Source organism: Sus scrofa, chromosome X (genome assembly GCF_054392235.1).
Source record: "Sus scrofa isolate SSC_HxYL_T2T_F1_AM1 chromosome X, Sscrofa_HxYL_maternal_Yorkshire_Landrace_v2.0, whole genome shotgun sequence".
Classification (NCBI taxonomy): domain Eukaryota; kingdom Metazoa; phylum Chordata; class Mammalia; order Artiodactyla; family Suidae; genus Sus; species Sus scrofa.
This window is the reverse complement of record NC_139401.1, coordinates 11,563,924-11,583,422: the sequence shown is the minus strand read 5'-3', so window position 1 is coordinate 11,583,422 and position 19,499 is coordinate 11,563,924. Positions and strand designations below refer to the sequence as shown.

The window sequence follows — 19,499 nt, the reverse complement described above, 5'->3', positions numbered from 1 at the left end:
CACCTACCAGTTCTCAGTCATTGTTAGCCAGTGGCCACCAACCATGAACGAGTGACCCATAAAAGTATGTGATGGTTGACCCCAAGGAGAAGAGGGAGAAGAAAATAAGGGAAGTTAAGTTACCTTTCTAAGCTGGGTTATAGTGATTTCTCTGGATGTTCTATTTCCTCCATTTATCTGTACATTCTTCGTAGACCCTTACTGCTAAGTTGTGAAGGAATGATACTGTGACTTGCCCTGCTAATCCCTTTCTCAAGACAGCGGAGCCCGAATGGTGTGAGTTCCCCTTTGGCATCCTTAGAGCTCCTCTTTTTGCCTTACCTAGTGTTGGAGCCGGAGGAACAGCTGGGCACCCTGCAGCTTCTCATCTACCTTCTACCTCCCTGCAACTGCGACACACTGCACCGCCTGCTGCAGTTCCTCTCCATCGTGGCCAGGCACGCCGAGGACAACGTCAGCAAAGATGGGCAAGAGGTGCGAACCCCGCCGCTGCGACCCCTGGCTCTGACTCTTCCTTTTTCCCCCTGCAAAGGGGAGAGCTAAGTAACACACATGGGTGTCTACACAATACGGAACAGGCTCACAGACCTAGCAAACAAACATTACCAACAGGGAGAGGGGTGGGGGAAGGACGATTTAGGAGTGTGGGGTTAACAGATACACACTACGATACATAAAAGAGATAAGCAACAAGGAAATACCATATTGCTTGGGGAATTATCCCCAGTGTCTTGGAATAATCTATAATGGAATGTAATTTGCAAAAATGCTGAATTACTATGCTGTACACCAGAAACGAAAGCAATATTGTAAGTCAACTATATTTCAGTTTTTTTTTTTTTTTTAAAAAAAGAAGAGTTACCAATTTGATCAAACTGGAGAAAATGATGCCTCCCTTTCCTGACCTATCTATGTAGGAAGACAACTGATTCAGGGTTTTCTCCGGAGGGATAATTCCTCAGCGCGCATAGGCCATTAAACTCCTTGTATGTTTCAATGATGCTGCCAAGTGAGGCTGACATTTCACTCAAGGCCCTGAATTTCCACTTGTGTGAAGAAGACAAACCATGAACTACAGAAGTGCATGCAATCATGAAAAAAATGGGGTAATGGAGATGGGGAGGGGCGAGATTGCTATCCGTATAACTCATTTGATCTGCTTTTTTAACTTGGAACCCAAATGTAATGCGACCACTTCATTCTTCCAGTTTGTTCTGGAGTGCCCATCTGCCCTGTGGCTAGAAGTCCAGGGTCTTCATTTTGAGAGGTCCTCTTTCTCTCCTTCAGCCCGCCCTCCAAAACAGGGACTGGCCCAATGCAACCAAGGGTGGATCCTGCTTCAAAACCAGGTGTAGACGGAACTGAAGAGGCATACCTACTGACCATTTCCATGCATCTCAATGCTATGTGGTGTCAACTTCTAGAGACAGGTTCTGCACAATCCTATGGACCATTTGGAAATGTTCTTTTTTTTTTTTTTCTGCAGTAATACCTGTCCTTCCCATGATATATTGTATAGTATACATTTTTTTTTTTTGGAAAAAAACCTAGAAATTTTATCTGAGTAATATGTGCTACATTTTAAAAAGACTATGAACTAAATTATTATGAAGATCAAAATACTTTTTTTTTCATTTTGGGGTGTTCTTGTTGGACTTGGCCCCCCACCTGGGGTATTGGGCCCTGGTTCTCTTTGGTCATTCTCATGTGCTCCAAGGTGTTTTTCAGTTTCTCCCTTGGACAAAGGAGATGCTTGTTGGCCTCAATGTTAAGTGACATATTTGCAAGCAACCAACCTATTTAATCTTCACCTTAACAGGAGACCTGTTTCCCTTTTTTTTTTTTTTTTTGTCTTTTAGGGCCACACTGGCAGCCTATGGAGGTTCCCAGGCTAGGGGTCGAACCAGATCTACAGCTGCCAGCCTACATCATAGCCACAGCAACTCGGGATCCGAGCTGTGTCTGTGACCTACACCACAGTTCATGGCAACACCGGATGCTTAACCAGCTGAGCGAGGCCAGGAATCGAACCTGCATCCTCATGGATGCTAGTCAGATTCATTTAACTGAGCCAAGACAGGAACTCCTTGTTTCCCTTCTTTGATATCATGCAGTCATACTTCTCCTTGACCTTGGATCCACATTTTAAATCAACCAGAAGAAGGCATTCCAAACTTACTCACTTAACCCAGAAGCTTTTATTTTAAATCCTGTTAGGCAGAACTCGGATGTGTGATGGATTCCTTTCTGTGTCTGTCAGATTTATGTCCCAAAGGCCATAGACACATGCAATTTTTTTCACTTTGATCTGGAAAGGCAGTTGTGCATTTCTTATCCTCCATATCCGTGTGAGAATGGAACTTTCCCGAGTTATCCGTTTATCTCTATAGTCGTTATTGGTGAAACCTCTGCTGACCTCAGGTTTCATACTGTGGCACAGACACCTTATCTCAGCAGACACAGCTCTTCAGTAGATATAATTCTTATAATTGTTAAGGAGCTATATTACCTGTCTGGGTGTCAGCGTTTACTGAGGATGGAAATGAGAGAAGCTGTAGAATCATCTGTCTAATCATTGCGTGACGGCAAAGCCTTGTCTGAATTCCTAGGTACGTCTAGTCGCTTCTCTACCATTGCTTACGTGCTGTGTGAGAAGAGCGCTGGGTCTTAGGTGATTAGAAGACCTTGAGGAAAGCCAGATGTCCAGCTGAACTCATTTGTGCCTGTTTAAAATCATTTGGGGACATTTTTTCAGTTCAAATGTTGAACAAGACTGCATTGCCTATGGCAAAGGGAAGAAAATGTTCTTGGCGAAGTACACATGGCACTTGGCATGCCAACCCACTAGCTGCCATTTTTGTATCTCCCACCGCGTGTGCTTTGTGCTCGGGGCTTTAGACAAGTAGTATAGCCGACCCTCCGTGAAGCAAGAGAGATATCATTGTCCTCATGTTTCAGAGGTGGAAACGGAAGGCTGGAGGGGTTAAGTTATTTACCCAGTGTTCCCCAGGGAGCTTCCACTTATGGTCGTGCAAGTTGTGTATTTGTACATTCACAACTCGGGGGCGGGGGGGGGGCATGGACCCCATAGTAGCTGCAGATTTGCAGTTATCAGGACAATATCCCAGCAGATGGGAGTAAAATATCTTGAAGAAGGGGTCCTTTTTCTAATGCACACAAAGGTGTCAGATTGGCTAGTAGTCAACTTGATCCCTTGAGTAGCAACATCGCAATTGTGCCTCCAACCCAGACTGGTGTAAATTACGGCAAATAGAAAAACAGAATAGTAAGTAGGAAAAAAAACTCTGTTCGGGAGTGGGGGTGTCTGCCTCACAGTTTCAAACTTCCATATGATGGACCAGGTAATTTTGCATTGTGGGGGCTGCCTAGTGCGTTGTGGGATGCTTAGCGCTACTCACTTGATGCGAGTAGCAGCTCCCCACTGATGCCGCCCTAGGTGTGACAGCTGAAAGTGTCTCTAAACATTGGCAGGTTTCCCCAGGGAGGAGGGGGCGCCCTGAATCACCCCTGGTTGGGAACACTTGCTAGCTTTCTCACTCACTGATCATGTGTTCTTGAACAAAGCTATTAACCTCCCTAAACCTGGGTTTCCTTATCTGAATTCTGGAGATAAGGTTTCTTCAACTGGTCCTGTGCAGTCATTGAGAAAACGAGTTTATATGAAGGAATATCAAAATATTCTGACAACAGCAAAGTGTACAGGAACCAAGAAATGACAATGGTTTCTAGACACTCTTGTTCCAAACCTTGAATCAAAGTGAAGGACTAGTAACCAAAAATGAAAGCAACAGAGGAAATATGAGGAGAGGAAGGCTTCCGTGAAATGGTTAGAAGTTACAGGGAGACAAGTGGCGCTGCCATCTTGGGCTGGAATTAGGCTGCAGGGTGGGAACATACTGATGAGGTCTGGGGGGACATTGGGCTGTGTTCCTAGAATCCCGAATGCCTTTGTTAGGGGGTAGGTGGTTGATTCTTTCTCACCATGAATCTTTGGAAGGATTCGACTACAGTGATATAACCCATGTTGTAGATTGGTTGGAGATAGGGGGAGAGTGAGGTAGCAGGTTTTTGTAGGAGCAGCGATACGGAAGAGGGCAATTCACATTATAAATCTTTCCATGTAAGAATGACCTTGGTATTTGAATCACTTGTGTTCTGAGCGCCAACTCTGTGTTCCTTTAAACCAGTGAGCATTGTTCAGGAATTTTCTGGTTACCGTTCCCAGGATGCTATGGCATCTAGGAGGTGGAAGGGGGTGAACACACAAGGAAAATTTAGCATTAAAGCATGCAGCTCAGCATCACTGCAGAATGTCAGAGAAGTGGTGACTATGGGCCACACAAGTTAGGAATAGCTCTGTGCAGGAGACTGAACTTAAACTACATATCCAAGAGTGTGTAGGGATTGAGTCTATGAGCCATGTATGCATGGCATGGGGATGGGAGCTAGCTGAAAACCCCTTCTTGAAGAAGTGAGGCGGGGAGGGAGAGGACTGAGAGAGGTTCTTTGTTCACTGTTTTTGAAGTTGGTTTGGCATGAGCAGGGAGAGAATTCAGAATGGGAAGACTGGGGTGAGACAAACATTCCACTGTCAAATATAGTCAAGAAACAAGGCATTTTCCAATGTTTTCTCTTACGTGTCTTTGTGTCTGTGTAGATGTGTCACAAATTTGCTGGGTGCTTATTACAGCTTGCAACAGGGAGAAAAGTGAACCAGAGCATCAAGGAGCTTGGGGGCTCACCCAAGACTCTGCCAGCACCTTGCTTCGTGACCTTGTTTGTATAAAATAGAGGAAGAGGAAGGAAAACAGGGTTGGGGCAGGGGCAGGTCTGAGCTTCCTCCTTTATAAAATGAATATATTTCCTTTCTCATAGGTGCTTAAACTTTGATGCATCCCTAACTAATAGGATCTTAAAGACGTCTCAACGAAAGGCATGAGAAAAATGATTGACTGGTCAATCAGTGCTTTTCTTGGGGGAAAAAATAGTGGGATTTTATCAAACTGTGGCGGCTTGCTGTCTTGTGCTTGTTTTGTTTTATTCCATGTTGTTTAGTTTGCTATTTGTTTTGCTCCTTAGGGAAAAGGAGGAATACTCCAGTGTAAGAAAGCTTTCATTTCTTCTAGAAAGAACATTGCAGGATCATAATTGAAACCTCTTGAGCAGTGGTTTTTCAGGTGGTCTAAGAACCCCCTGGCGTGGCATGGAAAATGTGGCGTGAATGTAGTTTTGGGGGGAGAGTGTCCAGGGCTGGCCTTTCAGTTCATCAGAGAGTCTATGAGGCCAAAAAAAAAAAAGAAGTTCTGAACCAGCAACACAGGGCTGGGATTACTGACCTTGGACGAGATACACGCCTCCAAGAAATGAGAGTCTGGCTTGGGAACTGTAGCAGGACCTAACCCGAACCCCGACCCTCCTGCTCCTCACCCCACTCCGGGCCCAGCTCTGGAGCCAAGTTTTCCCACGTTCCAGCTCTGCCGGCTTTGCCAGCCAGAGTGAGTGGCGGGGGGCGCAGGGGGCTGACTGGAGCCGGGCTCTGCACTTCACTTTGCTCATCTGTAACATAAGGACAACAGCAGCAGCGGCTTCCCAAGCGCATAGTGAGAAGGCATTGAAACAGCCTGTGCAGAGCCTCCAGCCCAGGGACTGTACGTGCTAAACGTTTTTTAAAAAATGTATCTTGCTGAAGTATAGTTGATTTACAAGGTTAAGTTCTGTGGTACAGCCAAGTGACTCAGACATACATATATGTATATATATATATTCTTTTTCACGTTCTTTTCCATTATGGTTTATCACAAGCTATTGAATATGGTTCCCTGTGCTCTATGGGAAGACGTGTCGTTGATCCAATTCCATGTATAATAGTTTGCCTCTGCTAACCCCAAACTCCAAATCCTTTGCTCCCCCACCGACGTGCTAAACTTGTAATCACTGTGAGGCTTGGAAATGATCCACGATGCTTCTTGAGTAGCGATAAATGTTTTCCTTGAATTGGCTGATAATGACATCATGAGCCAAGTCCAAGTACACGTTCTATTACCCAACCATAAGTATAGAGAGATGGATGGGTAGGTAGGTAGATAGATGGACAGATAGATATGCTGAAACAGGAGGTGCAAGAGTGGATGCCCTCTGTGACCGAGTCTCCTTTCCAGTTGAAAAAAACAAGGACTTCCCGTCGTGGCGCAGGGGTTAACAAATGCGACTAGGAACCATGAGGTTGCGGGTTCGATCCCTGGCCTTGCTCCGTGGGTTAAGGATCCTGCGTTGCTGTGAGCTGTGGTGTAGGTGGCAGACGCGGCTCGGATCCCGAGTTGCTGTGGCTCTGGTGTAGGCTGGCAGTTACAGCTCCGATTGGACCCCTAGCCTGGGAACCTCCATGTGCCACGGGAAGCGGCCCTAAGGGAAAAAAAAACAAAAACCAGTGAACCCAAAGCAAAGTGAAGCATAAAAGCGTTAACAAAAAAAAAAAAAAAGCGTTAACAAAGCACAGCAGCATGGTCTGCAGCTGGACTCTGTGCAGTTGTTCAGAGGGATTGTATTGCTTTCCCGGAATAGCAGCAGGAGAAGGAGAGCGGAAACAGAGTTCTGGAGTGTCCTCCTGTTAAACATTCTTTTAAAAGAAAACAAATCTTCGACTTGATCCTGTTTTGAAAAAGAGAGAGAGAGAGAGACCCCTGATACTAAGAGGAAAGGGGAAAGCCTTCCAGATGCCTCTGAGTTCGAAAGGGATGAATTCGAAAATGACACATGCTTGATTTTTCTCCTCTGCCGTAAAGTTCCAGGAAGAGAAATGAAAAACAACCCCCAAACTTGTCAAGTCTTACATCCTTGAGCTGAAGCGAAGAGAACAGTAGTGGAAGCGTCATTGTATATAAAGGGCACTTGCTTGGAAGTTCCCCGTGTTTGCCACGGGAAATCAGTTCCCTTGGCGGCAAACCTGAAAACAGCCTTGCCTTCTAAAAATAACACACCCCATGTGCCATGCTGGGCGCGCAGGGATGGGGAGCCACCAGCTCCGGGCTCCGCGGGACAAAGTCAGGACTCGGGAGGTTTTGGCCCAGCTGTGAGTCAGGAATTGATTCTGGGCGTGAATTTTTTTTTTTTTTTTTTTTTTTGCTGTGCACCCAGATGCCTCTCAAAAGCTGTGCAGATCTTTAGGCCAAGGGTCCCCACCAAGCAGCTTCAGTTCCCCTGCTTACCTGGGCAGTCATAGACATTCAAATAATTTCGCCAAGAGAACGAAAAACATGCCTGGACTGGTGGTTCTCAACCAGGGGCAGTATGCGTTGACTTTCACCTGGCCTTTGCCTGCCTCTCCTGCAGCTGAGCTTTCCGGGTTCCCTTGGCGTGCTGGACACGTTTCTGTCTTCGCAGATGGTGTTTCTCACCACTGTCACATTGCCCCCTGCGAGGCAGCAACCCTGCTTTTCAGCCCGGAAATCTCTTTGCTCCTTCAGGCTTTTGTACCAATGTCGCTACCTCTTTGGAGTATCCCTGGGACCTTCAGAGTTGATAGTTTCGTGCTTGGTACTCACTACTTATAATAGAGAAGTTTACTTCGCCCCCTAGAATGTAAACTCTTTAAAATAAGGACTGAGTTGTGATCGTTGTTGGGAACATTTAAAATAATTAGAACCCTAGTTATGCCTAGCCTATGGTGTGCTGAGTGGATGGGTTAATAGATGATGGATTGATGGATGAAGGGCTAGATGGATGGATGAACAGATGCACGGATGGATGGTCAGTTGGCTGGAGGGATGAATGGATGGATAGACATTAATGTTTTTTAAGAGCGGACAGGATAGAAATTTTATAAGTACCAGTTTTACGATGAAAGCGTTATAAAATTGTAGTCAGTAGGCTGTTGAGATGACCACTGAGCCATGAACTTCGATGTAAGATACGAAGCCCCAGGGAAATGATGGTGCTTCCCATGCATCCCGACAGAGCTAATGTAGTCCTTGCAGAAAGAAAAGGGACAGGACAAGGACTCTACTGCTTATTGGACGACTCAGCATCTTGAAGAGCAAAACTAACAAGCATCCTTGTATCCTCTGCTTCTGTAGGTCACGGGGAACAAAATGACATCTCTCAACTTGGCCACCATATTTGGACCCAACCTGCTGCACAAGCAGAAGTCGTCAGACAAAGAATTCTCGGTCCAGAGTTCTGCTCGAGCTGAAGAGAGCACAGCCATCATTGCCGTGGTGCAGAAGATGATTGAAAATTATGAAGCCCTGTTCATGGTAGGTGGCCCCTCTTTGGCGGGACATCTGGGCTAGCAGCCTACCGGCTGCCTCTCAGTGGCGTAATGAAACTCAGGCACGTCTCCTTGTGGTCCGCAGTGCTGGTCACTGATTGAAGTCCTTGGAAGCCAGGCAGTCTCCGTAGCAATAGACATCTCCCTACCTATGGTGTCCCTGTAAATTTGCGATTCCGGGAGTTCCCGTCGTGGCGCAGTGGTTAACGAATCCGACTAGGAACCATGAGGTTGCGGGTTCGGTCCCTGCCCTTGCTCAGTGGGTTAACGATCCGGCGTTGCCGTGAGCTGTGGTGTAGGTTGCAGATGCGGCTCGGATCCTGCGTTGCTGTGGCTCTGGTGTAGGCCAGTGGCTACAGCTCCGACTGGACCCCTAGCCTGGGAATCTCCATATGCCGCAGGAGCAGCCCAAGAAATAGCAAAAAGACAAAAAAAAAAAAAAAAAAAAAATTTGCGATTCCGTGTTTCAACAGACAGATGCACATGATACATTTGCGTTGTCCCCTGGACAACGGTCATGCTTTGGAGTCATTTAATGATTTATATAGCAACCTGCTCACCGCTCCTCAGGTGAGAAAACCTTTCTTTTTGGAATTATGCGTGGCTCTCATAAAGTCATGTATTTATAACCCGCCTCCGCGGTGGTACCCCGTCCAGGGTCAATCTGGATATTTTGCTTCCTGCGCGAAGCTTTACCTGTCTTTCCAGGGTCCTTCTCACGTCACTTTCCCATGTCACCTCTGTGTCCCTTGAGCCCGATTACCGTTCCTATTGACGTTTGTGTTCGTCCACGTTGCGTTGAGGTCTTTTATGACTGTTTCCCCTGGTAGCTTATGAAGGCACTTCAGGCACAAGCTGCGCCCTTGTTATCTCCTCCCTGTATCCTCTGTACATTTTTGGAAGGTCCCCCGTCTGGCAGGCACTCAGTAAATATTTTTTTGATTTGTATCGGATTACCAGTTCCTGTTCTCCTTCAGAAAACTGCGTTGCTTTTGCTCCAACTTCCCTTGAATCATTAAAGCAAATGCCAACTTTCTTGTGTTTCTGTTCGCCGCTCACATTGCATGTCAAAACTGACGAGAACTTTCTCCGTGTTCCGTCTCTTATTTCTCTTTTGAATTTGTAAACGCTCACCATAAATCTTACCTGCTCCACCAGAGCCTCTTAAGGAATCGTTTTTCGTATGCCTTCTTTTAGCTTCAGCGCCATCCCTGTCCGATTCGGTTATTTTGTGTAAATTTGAGAGCCCATGGTATGGAATATTTGCCCTCTCTGTCTCACCTTTGTGATTATGACCAAGGCATTTAGTCCCCAGTAAGCATCAGTTTCAGCTCTTGTGAAATGGGAAGAAAAATTAAAATAGGACTTATTTGCCAGGGTGCTCCCCAGAATCCTTTGATATGCGAAAGCATTCTGCAAATGTAAAATTCTATGCAAATGTTAAATGATGATTATACTGGTTGGGCACCACACGTCGGTGCAAATCTCAGGACTTCACCACAACAGACATAAATATATGATTCACATAAAGTTTAATCAGATGCTTAGCAGACAGCCCTTCAGGTGGTGATTTAGGGACCCCAGCGCCTTGCATCTTAAGACTCTGCAATCTTCTAGGATGTTTTGGGCCAAACCTAGAAGGGATATCGGCCATGCACATCCCATTGGCCAGAACTTAGCCACAGGCCATACTGAACTGCAAGGGAAGCTGAGAAATGTGTTCTTGCTGGATGCCCAGGAGGAAGAGAAAATGGATTTACCACAATGAAAAGTTCACTGAGCTAGAACGGAGGCTTGCTCCTCTTTGAGTCTCTGAGGCCCTGCCCGTGTGTTGCATGCAGTAAGCTCTCAAAAAACCTGGAAATTTTCATTAACTCTATGTAAATTTCACCCTACAGCCCAAATGCTCATAATTATTTTCATATTTGGATGAATCAAATGTCTGCATTTTTCAACATTTTCATCAAGTCTTAGGTCGTGTATCATCTTGCCAAGGAGTGTTGGCATTGTCTCAGGCTTTCTGGATTTTCTTTACAAAACAAAATCATACCTCTTGTCAATCTTAATTCCATTCTCTAAATTCTGTTTTCTAGGCAAAGTTCTTCACATGAAACCACAAACCATCAGGCATTTCTTTTCACCTCAGATTCGGGCACGTCTCTTCCCGGCCTCCTTGAAAGTTCATTTGCCCCCATTTTTTTTTTTTTTAATTGTACCCTTCCTCTCCTTCCATTTCAGGCTGCCCGGATTACTAAGAGCAGCAGCTGAGTGGCAATATTCCATCTTTTTGAATATTTTCCAAATCCGATCTTTGTTTTCCACGCCCTGTAGAGACAGACTGATGTCGAGCTTATCTTGGGTAGCCGCTCATCTTTGCCTTCCCCAGTTTGGTCTGTGCTTCTCAATGAGGCCATCTCTGGCCACCTTGTCTAAAATACAGCCCCCTCCCATGGCCTCCCCTCCCATTCCCTTTCCTTGCCTTTTCTTCTTCGCACTCACCCGTCATAATAAGGGCTTTACTAATTTCTCTTGTTTGTGTTTCCCTTTGCAAATGTCAGCGCCCTGGCAGTGCGAATTTTTGTGCATTTCCATGTCCTTTCTTTACCGTATTACCTGTGGGCCTGGCCCATGGGAGAAACCCAAGGAATATGGGTTGAGTTAATGAGTGATTCAGGGGTGGCTCTATGACATCTGATCTGCATATTACCTGTCCTTACTCCTTATTCCTATGGAAAGGTTTGGGAATGGAGGAATTAAGGATACTTTTCGCAGGGTAAGTTCACCATTAATGTAAGCATTCTTGATCTCCTTAGGCAGATGATGTGACTTTTGTACTGAGGAAAGGGATAATCAAGTAAGAGGAAAGGCAGGAGAAGCTCCCCAGCCTGCATCAGGAAAAAGAAAACTGGCTCTGGAACCAGAAACTTTGCTATAGTCTTATCTTTGCTTACACATTAGCTGTGTGACCTCATCTTCTTAGATTTCCTTTCTTTCGTTAGCAAAGGACTAGGTTAGCATGAAAGATAACCAGGATCCCTTCTAATTCCAAAATCTGCATGGTGAGTTCCCGTCGTGGCGCAGCGGTTAACGAATCCGACTAGGAACCATGAGGTTGCGGGTTCGGTCCCTGGCCTTGCTCCATGGGTTAAGGATCTGGCGTGGCCGTGAGCTGTGGCGTAGGTTGCAGACGCTGCTCGGATCCCGCGTTGCTGTGGCTGTGGTGTAGGCCGGTGGCTACAGTTCCGATTCAACCCCTAGCCTGGGAACCTCCATGTGCCACGGGAGCGGCCCTAGAAAAGGCAAAAAGACAAAAAAAAAAAAAAAAAATCCGCATGGTTCTAGGCCCTAGCACTAGGTCCACTTCTTTTATTAATCAGTCTCATCATTTTGCAGATTCTTTTGGCATATTTGGCATTTCAGAGTCTAGTTTGTTATACCAAAGCCGGTGGCTGGTGGGCAAGGGAGGTCTGTGTAGCTGGACAAAAATTCAGTCATGTGTATAGCTGTTTCATTTTGTTTTGTTTTATTTAGTTTTGTTTTAAGGAGCTTTCAAAATTAGCACAGTCATTCCAAACAAGGAAGGATGAAGCTAGACAGGACCTGGTGGTTAAAGGTACCTAGCAGTTGTTCTGTTTCAGTCTTGGAAGGGCTTTTGCGCTTAGAGAGGGAGGCATCACTTCTCATTGGCATTAGCAAGGAAGACTGGGAGTTCCCTTTCTGGCTCAGTGGATTAAGAGCCCAACTAGTATCCATGAAGATGCAGGTTCAGTCCTTGGCCCTGCTCCGTGGGTTAAGGATCTGACATTGCCAGGAGCTGCTTAGTACGTCACAGACATGGCTGCCAGATCTGGTGTTGCTGTGGCTGTGGCACAGGCCAGCAGCTGTCGATCCAGTTTGACCCCTAGCCTGGGAACTTCCATATCCCACACATTGAAGCCTTAAAAAAAAGAAGAAGAAGAAAAAGAAAAAAAAAGAAGAAAGGAAGACTCATTAGAAAAGGTGGCTGGGAGTTCCCCTGTCATGGCTCAGTGGTTAACGAATCCCACTAGGAACCATGAGGTTGCGGGTTCGATCCCTGGCCTCACTCCGTGGGTTAAGGATCCCGCGTTGCTGTGAGCTGTGGTGTAGGTCGCAGACCCAGCTCGGATCCCGTGTTGCTGTGGCTGTGGTGTAGGCCGGCGGCTACAGCTCCGATTCAACCCCTAGCCTGGGAACCTCCATGTGCTGTGGAAGCAGCCCAAGAAATGGCAAAAAGACAAAAAAAAAAAAAAAAAAAAAAAAAGAAGAAGAAGAAGAAGAAAAAAAAGGTGGCTGTAGCTTGTCCTTGAAGGCAGAATGCACCCTGAAGGCAGCGATTCCACTGAAGAACTGATGGAAGGGACGTAAAACCCCCACAGAGGCCTGGCGGGGACCCAGCATTTGTTCTGCGTGTTAGATTGTCCTTCATCTCCTCGTGTTGAGACTGCCTCTCCCAAGTGCCAGTGTCTGAGTTAGTGGGAAAGAGCAGAAAAGAACCTGGCTTTCTTCCACAATCCCAAAGAGGTACCCGATTTCATAGGCTGACACACAGTTCAAGAGTGTGGCTAGGATAGTCTTTTGTGCTGGTTGCCAGCTTTTCAGGCCCTGGGTTAGACATCCCAGAGCTGGAAAGAGGTCATGATAACAGCTGTCATGATCACTCTATCAAAAGGCCAAGGCAGCAGGTGGCAATAGTGGTTCTCGAACTTGAACAGGCAGCAGAGTCAAAAAAAAAAAAAAAGTCTGACATTCAGATTCCTGGGCTACAGTCCAAAGAATCAAACTGAGTAGTACTGAGATGGGGCCCAGCATTGTAAACTTTTTTTTTGTCTTTTGTCTTTTTAGGGCCACACCCATGGCTTATGGAGGTTCCCAGGCTAGGGGTCCAATCAGAGCTGTAGCTGTTGGCCTGCGCCACAGCCACAGCAACGCAGGATCCGAGCCACATCTGTGACCTACACCACAGCTCACGGCAATGCCAGATCCTTAACCCACTGACCCAGGGCAGGGATCGAACCCACAACCTCATGGTTCCTAGTTGAGATTCGTTTCCGCTGTGCCAGGCCGGGAACTCCAGCATTGTAAACTCTCTAATGAACACCTCCAGGGCATTCTGGCAGTTTCCTAACCACACCTTAGGAAACCACATCTTGGGAAATTCCCACAATGGTGGGGAGACTGTGAGCTTTGGAATCAGCTCCCAGAATTCAGAGCTCTGCTCTGCCTCGCATTTGTCCTATGATCTTGGCCCTACACTTACTTACCTCCCTTAAGTCTTCGTTCTTCTTTTGGGAAAAAAAAAAATGAAATGAAGCTTTCAGGATCATTTTGAGAATTAGAAATGACATTTTAAGGCACATCGGACAGGAGTTCCCTGGTGGCTCGGCAGCTTAAGGATCCAATGTTGTCACTGCTGTGACTTGGGTCACTGCTGTGGCACGGGGTCAATCCTTGGCCTGGGAACTTCCTCCTACTACAGTGTGGCCAAAATAAAATAAAATAAGGCTCTTAGGACAGAAACGGACATACACTAGGCCCTCCAAAAAAAAAAAAAAAAAAATCACTGCGTTATTATTACATGAAATTGACCAGGCGCCTGCCCTACTAAAGCACCTTTAGGTGTCATCTTCACATGAAGCCCACCCCAACCACACAGTGTAGCACTGTGACCTGCTCCCACACATACAGACACCCAGCCATTCGCACGTCTGTTTCTTTCAGCCGTAGCACCTATCACGTTCAACTCACTATATAATGTATTTATTATGCTTGTTGGAACCTAACAGAATGCAAACCATATGAAGGCTGGGCGGGGGTGGGGGGGGTCTGTTGTATTTACTAATAGCCACAGCACCTAGAAGATACTTGGCAGAAAATGGGTATGGAGTAATTATCTGTTTAAAAAATACTGCAATAATGCATGGCTAAAGAAAAAAAAAAATGCATCTTTGTCGTTTGTTGTTGCTTCACTGCCCATACTCCGAAGATTCCCTAACCTTTAAATCATAAGCCTCCGTTTCTGCTCTCAACAACTATTTGCATATGAGAAGACATAAAACAATACTCTCGCTGGGAACCCTGGAAATAAAAGAGAAGAATCGTGCCTATCTAGAAAGGGTCACTGGTGGTGTAAGGCAGAAAGCATTCACGGACTAAATCAGGAACACATTAATTGTTCCGAAAATTGTGGCTTCCGTCCCTGATGTTGGGAATTCCAGAGAAAATTCATCGTGGCTCTTGGAATGAATAAGAGCTTCAGAGCAGGCTGGAGAAAAGCGTCAGCTGAGTCCCAGGGCTGACACTTCTAGGGCTTCTTTTTTGGAGAGAGGAAAAGAAGAGAAGGCACGGCCCTTGTGGGCTGAAGAAAAGTGCCGAGCACCCTGGAGACGTGGGAACACCAGCGCGTTCCCACCCTGCTGGTTGGTCAGCCTGAGCTGGGGCCCAGCTTAGTGCACATGGGAAATTTCGAATGAGAACTACTGGGAGCAAGGGTCAGAGGCTGGGATGAGGATTCCAAGCCCAGAAGCCAAGCTTTTCTCTCTGTTCTCTTCTTTCCCGGCACAAATCGCATCTTTCCTAAGGCTTCTTTTGCATGCCAAGTCCGAAGGACTCCAGCGGTACCCCAGGTCATCAAACAAGAAGCCACCCCGTACTGACACATCCAGATAATTATATATGATTTCCGTTTCCCTCTTTTCTGTAACCACTGTGTTTTAAATAACCACTGTTTATGTGCCAGGGGTCACATCATTGGCTTCTTCTAAATTTCACCACCATTTCACGAGGAGTCAGCCAAGACAGCGCGTGCAAGTGATGCAAAAACTAAGAGAATTGTTTCGCCAGCACGATGCCTCCCCACACAAAAGACGAGATGCTTTAATGTGATGTCACAGATAGGAAAAAAACCATTTGGCCAGGTGGGAGGAGGAAAAAGACTATTTTAGGCAGTTTGAAAGGAAGGAGGGGACAGCTTTCACCTCTCTGGACGGATCATAACCCCGACCCATTTGATGTCCAGATATATGTGTTCCTACCGGAGCCTGCTCGCCTTGTCCCCGTCTGCAGCGACAGAATGCATGTGCACTTGGTGACACATGCAGGTGGAGGGGAGCAGAAGCATATGATACCCGAGCTCTTTCCTGTCCTTCGACCCATTCCCATGTCGCAAAGGCTGCTCGCTGCTCTCCATCTCCCTCGGGTCATCATCCGCCCTCAGGGCTTCCCGGCAGAGTCCTGGGCTCTTCGACCACACTTGTTCAGTCACGTGGCCCAGCTGCCCAGAAAGGCTGCCTGGCACCTATTAGGCATGTGAGAAAATTCTCTTGAGCTTCATGCATTCCGACCCTTTCAATGCACCCTGACCTCCTTACCTGCTATTCATCCAGCCTCCACCGCAGAGCTTCGCAAAGGTTCTAAGCCAGCCCTGCCCGTGTTTGAGCTTCTGCTCTCGTAAACAGCCAAAGTGATTTCTTTCAAGGTGTTTGTTAGCCGAAAAAAATGTCCTCGTGACTCTCAGTGACATTTACCTCCGCTGGGGAGTATCAGAGTTTTAAAGGCAAAGCATCCTTCTCGGTTCAGTGCCAAGTGGTGGCTCGGTGTGAAACCCCTCGTGGCGAGTCCAGCAGGGCTGGGTCCTGGGAAGGGCTCTTCGACGTGCCCTCAGTGGTGACCAGAAGTGACTTAATAAATGGAGAAAAGCGTTTTTCCTTCTCTTTGGTTTATGGAAGAAATTGCATCCTAGCAGTTATACCCTAGGCAATCATTCAGGGTTTCATTTTTAATTTGATAGGGTGGATTTTAATTGTGACAGTTTTATTCCTTCTTGTGTACAGGGTTTACATTTTTTTCTCTGGAGCAGGAGAGTCCAAAGTTCTTTGGATTTTTGAAATAGCATTATGATTTGAAGGAACACATGAAAATCGAAGGAGTTGCGTCTCCAGATAAACACAGCCATAAATGGTACCCTTAGAATACATCTAAGGTTACTGAATAGTCGACTAAAACCCAGTAGAGATTTTGACTTGAAACAGTAAGTTGCCAGTGAAGAAGGACTTTGGGATGGGTTTCGTTTCTTCATTTAAGTGTCCAGAATTGGTTGATTTTTTTAAAAAAATAATGTGTTTTTCCCAACCTTATTCCTTAGTTTCCATTTCGCTCTCTACAAAATCCCAGAAGAAAAAAATGAAAAAAAAAAACCTGTTGTTTATTGAATCATACTTTTCGTTCTTAGAGTTTTTTATATTGATGGGAACAGCAGTTTAAGAACTCGTTAGAAAGCAATAGAGATCCTCAGTTGGGAAAGGAAATTTCTTTTCCAACTCCAGAAATGAGTAGCCAGGAATTTTGCTAGAACCTGACATGGGTACTGCTTACAAGTAGAGAGAAGCATCTAGACAAAGGCACTATAACCAGTGTATACCGTAATGCCCAATAATCCTGGGTTCTTTCTTATTATTCCTTATTAGTAGCCATTCCAACATTTGCTCAGCATCCGTTGGGTAGAAAGCATCGCCCTAGTTTGTGTTCTGGAAGAACGGAAAATGGAGTGCATGAGTGAGCAAGTAGGCGAAGAGTCATGGATATGCAGGTAGGACTTTCAATTGTAAGGTGGAGAAGAATCAACTATAGGTGGCTGCAAACATCCGGATTTATTATCTCACATAATAAGAAGCCTGGGGGCACAATTTTAGCCGCTCACCTGCACTTACACTCTCCCTGCTCCGCCATCTCTCGCTGTGAGAACAGTCATTTCCAGCACTTCTTGCAGCCATTACCACATCCAGTCACAAAGAGAGTATTTTCAGAGTTCCCTGGTGGCTCCACAGATGAAGGATCTGATGTTGTCACTGCTGCGGCTCAGGTGTGATCCCTAGCCCTGGAACATTCACATGCCACAGGTCTCTGCTCTTGACTGTCCCTCGAATTGCTAGAGTTACAGCCTGCAGCCTCGTGGTCCCTCAGCTGCAATGGTCTTGAAGCCAGACATGGCAAGAGGAAAGTCCACAAGCTAGTTACCCGCCAGAAGTGTTAAGCAAAAGAAAAGAGTGATGTTTCTTTGCCAGCACACAGGATAAGATGCAGAAATTGATGCCTGTGAGTCAAGGGAAAAAAAAAAAACATTGACCCACTCCACCTTGCTTTCATTTTCGGTTTTTTTTTTGGGGGGGGTTGCTTTTTTTTTGCTTTTCTTTTTTTAGGTGTTTAATTGATCATTTTGTCTCTTTCCAACAAAACCTTTTATTCTAAACTTCTTTGCCATGGGTAGAGTACTTTCACATTTGTTAGCCTTTTGCTCCCTACAACATCTGCATAAAGGCCAATGGGCCGGATAGGAGGTGCCCGGATTTTCAGATGCAGGAACAGAATCCTAAAGAAGAGGGTTGATCATAATTATAAGCAGCAGAGCCAACCCTGGACCTCAGGCGCTATCAGTTCTTGGTCAGATATTCTTTCGACAGCATCCTAAGTGCTGAAAAGAAAACACATCCGTGAATGGTCTGCCTGGATAGTTCTTCTCCCTTAATGTAAAGCCGCTGCTTCCCATCAGCTCCTTCCCTTGGCTTTTGTTTCTCTGTTAAGTACCTAAATGAATAGAAAATGAATGCTCATCCAATTGAACTGAGCCAGTAGCTTGAAATTTTTGTTAAATAAGAGGAAATGAAATGTGCAAATGTAGACGGTAAGAGGAATTATTGGGAGAACAGCACTGGGGGCTGTTGTGTGAATATTAAAAGTCACTTCCAAATTCTCTACCCTCATTTTCCCACTGGCTCCAATTTTCTGAACCTTCCTTTATTTAAAAATTGGTTTTATCATGTGAATTTTGGAAGCTGCCTTGACTCATTTTGTAACAAGACGGCATAGAAATTAATTAATTAAAATAACGAATTATGTACACTGTAGTAAGTCTGGCATAATACGTAGCAAAATATTGTCGACCCTTCCCGCAATACACGGATCCACATTTTTAAGCTATATCTTTTTACTTATTTGTAAATAGCGTCTCCCAGCCAAAATGGTATCATGGGTCTTTTAAGAAGAAATTGTAAATAGGTTTATAGCACTGACTCTATTTGCACTTGTTACCGAGCAAGGGTTGTTATAACTGGCTGGGAATCAAGCCAAGTTGAATAAATGAAAACTCTGAATTGCAGAATAGTTTGGGGTTTTTCTGTTTTTGTTTTGTTTTGTTTTGTTTTTGTTTTTGTTTTTGGCCACACCTGCAGCATGCAGAAGTTCCTGGGTCAGGGATGGAACCCGTGCCATAGCCATGACAACGCCAGATCCTTAACCGCTAGGCCACCAGGGACTCCCCAGAACAGTTTTGTTTTTTTTTTTTAATGTATGGAAAGTTATTTTTAAATGATACTTCCTATAACCTATTCTAACAATATATCCAAAGTGATAATTTATCATTAGACACACCATAGACTCAGAGAACTAATACTGTCACGTATGCACCCGTCCGAAGGCCATGCGCTCCAATTGTTTCTTCTTAGTAGGAATGGATTGGGGCTTGGAGCAAAAATTTTTATTACATGTCTCAGCTTAGAAAATTTTCAGTGAAACTAACTGGACAAAAATACATGTGTTTTCCTAATTTGCTCATGGGAGGTTCCTTCTAAAAAAATAAACAAACAGTATATACATATTTGGCCTATAGTATTTTTTGCTCTGCTGTTCATTTTTTTTTAAAATGAGTTCTCTGTCATCTCGTTTTCACCTTTGAATATTAATTTCTGAAAAAGCCATGGAATCATGCGCATCTGTTGGATCACGTTGTTTATACAAAGTATCAGTTGTTGTTAAATGGATTGAATGTATCCCGTAAAGAGAACAGACTCTCTCAGCCTTGACCTTAAAGCCCCGCCCTTTCTCTTCTCCTTCCCTTCTCACTCCCAGGCCACTGCATCGGATCAGAGAGCTTTCAATAGCATCCCCACGGGTCTCCCAAATGTCTCTGTTCAGCCCGGGACCCCCCCTGAACCCCAGATCCTTTTCCTGATCACCTCCGCGCTCTTGCCTTCGTTTGGTTGTCTCACGGCCTTGGCGATACCAAAGCCACGCTCCTCACCTTGACCCCCGGGCTCCTCCTCCTCCTGCAGCTCCTCTACCCCAGTGAGCAGCAACCCCATCCTTCCTGGCGCTTAGGCCTCCAAGGCCAAAGTCCTTGCCTCTTCTTCCTCTCCAGCTC

General features: G+C 45.5%; 1 protein-coding gene across 13 annotated transcripts in view; it reads left to right on the top strand.

The window, feature by feature from the left end:
• Window positions 1-19,499, top strand: part of ARHGAP6 (Rho GTPase activating protein 6) — a 530,728-nt gene that overhangs the window by 489,229 nt on the left and 22,000 nt on the right. For all 13 annotated transcript variants that reach the window (XR_014835149.1, XR_014835150.1, XR_014835151.1 and 10 more), the window contains exons 8-9: window positions 326-474; window positions 8,094-8,273. Coding sequence is in view for 8 of the 13 variants with exons in the window: in XM_021080043.2 (XP_020935702.1) it covers window positions 326-474; window positions 8,094-8,273 (329 nt within the window). In the remaining 5 variants the exon portion in view is untranslated. The remainder of the gene's footprint in view (window positions 1-325; window positions 475-8,093; window positions 8,274-19,499) is intronic.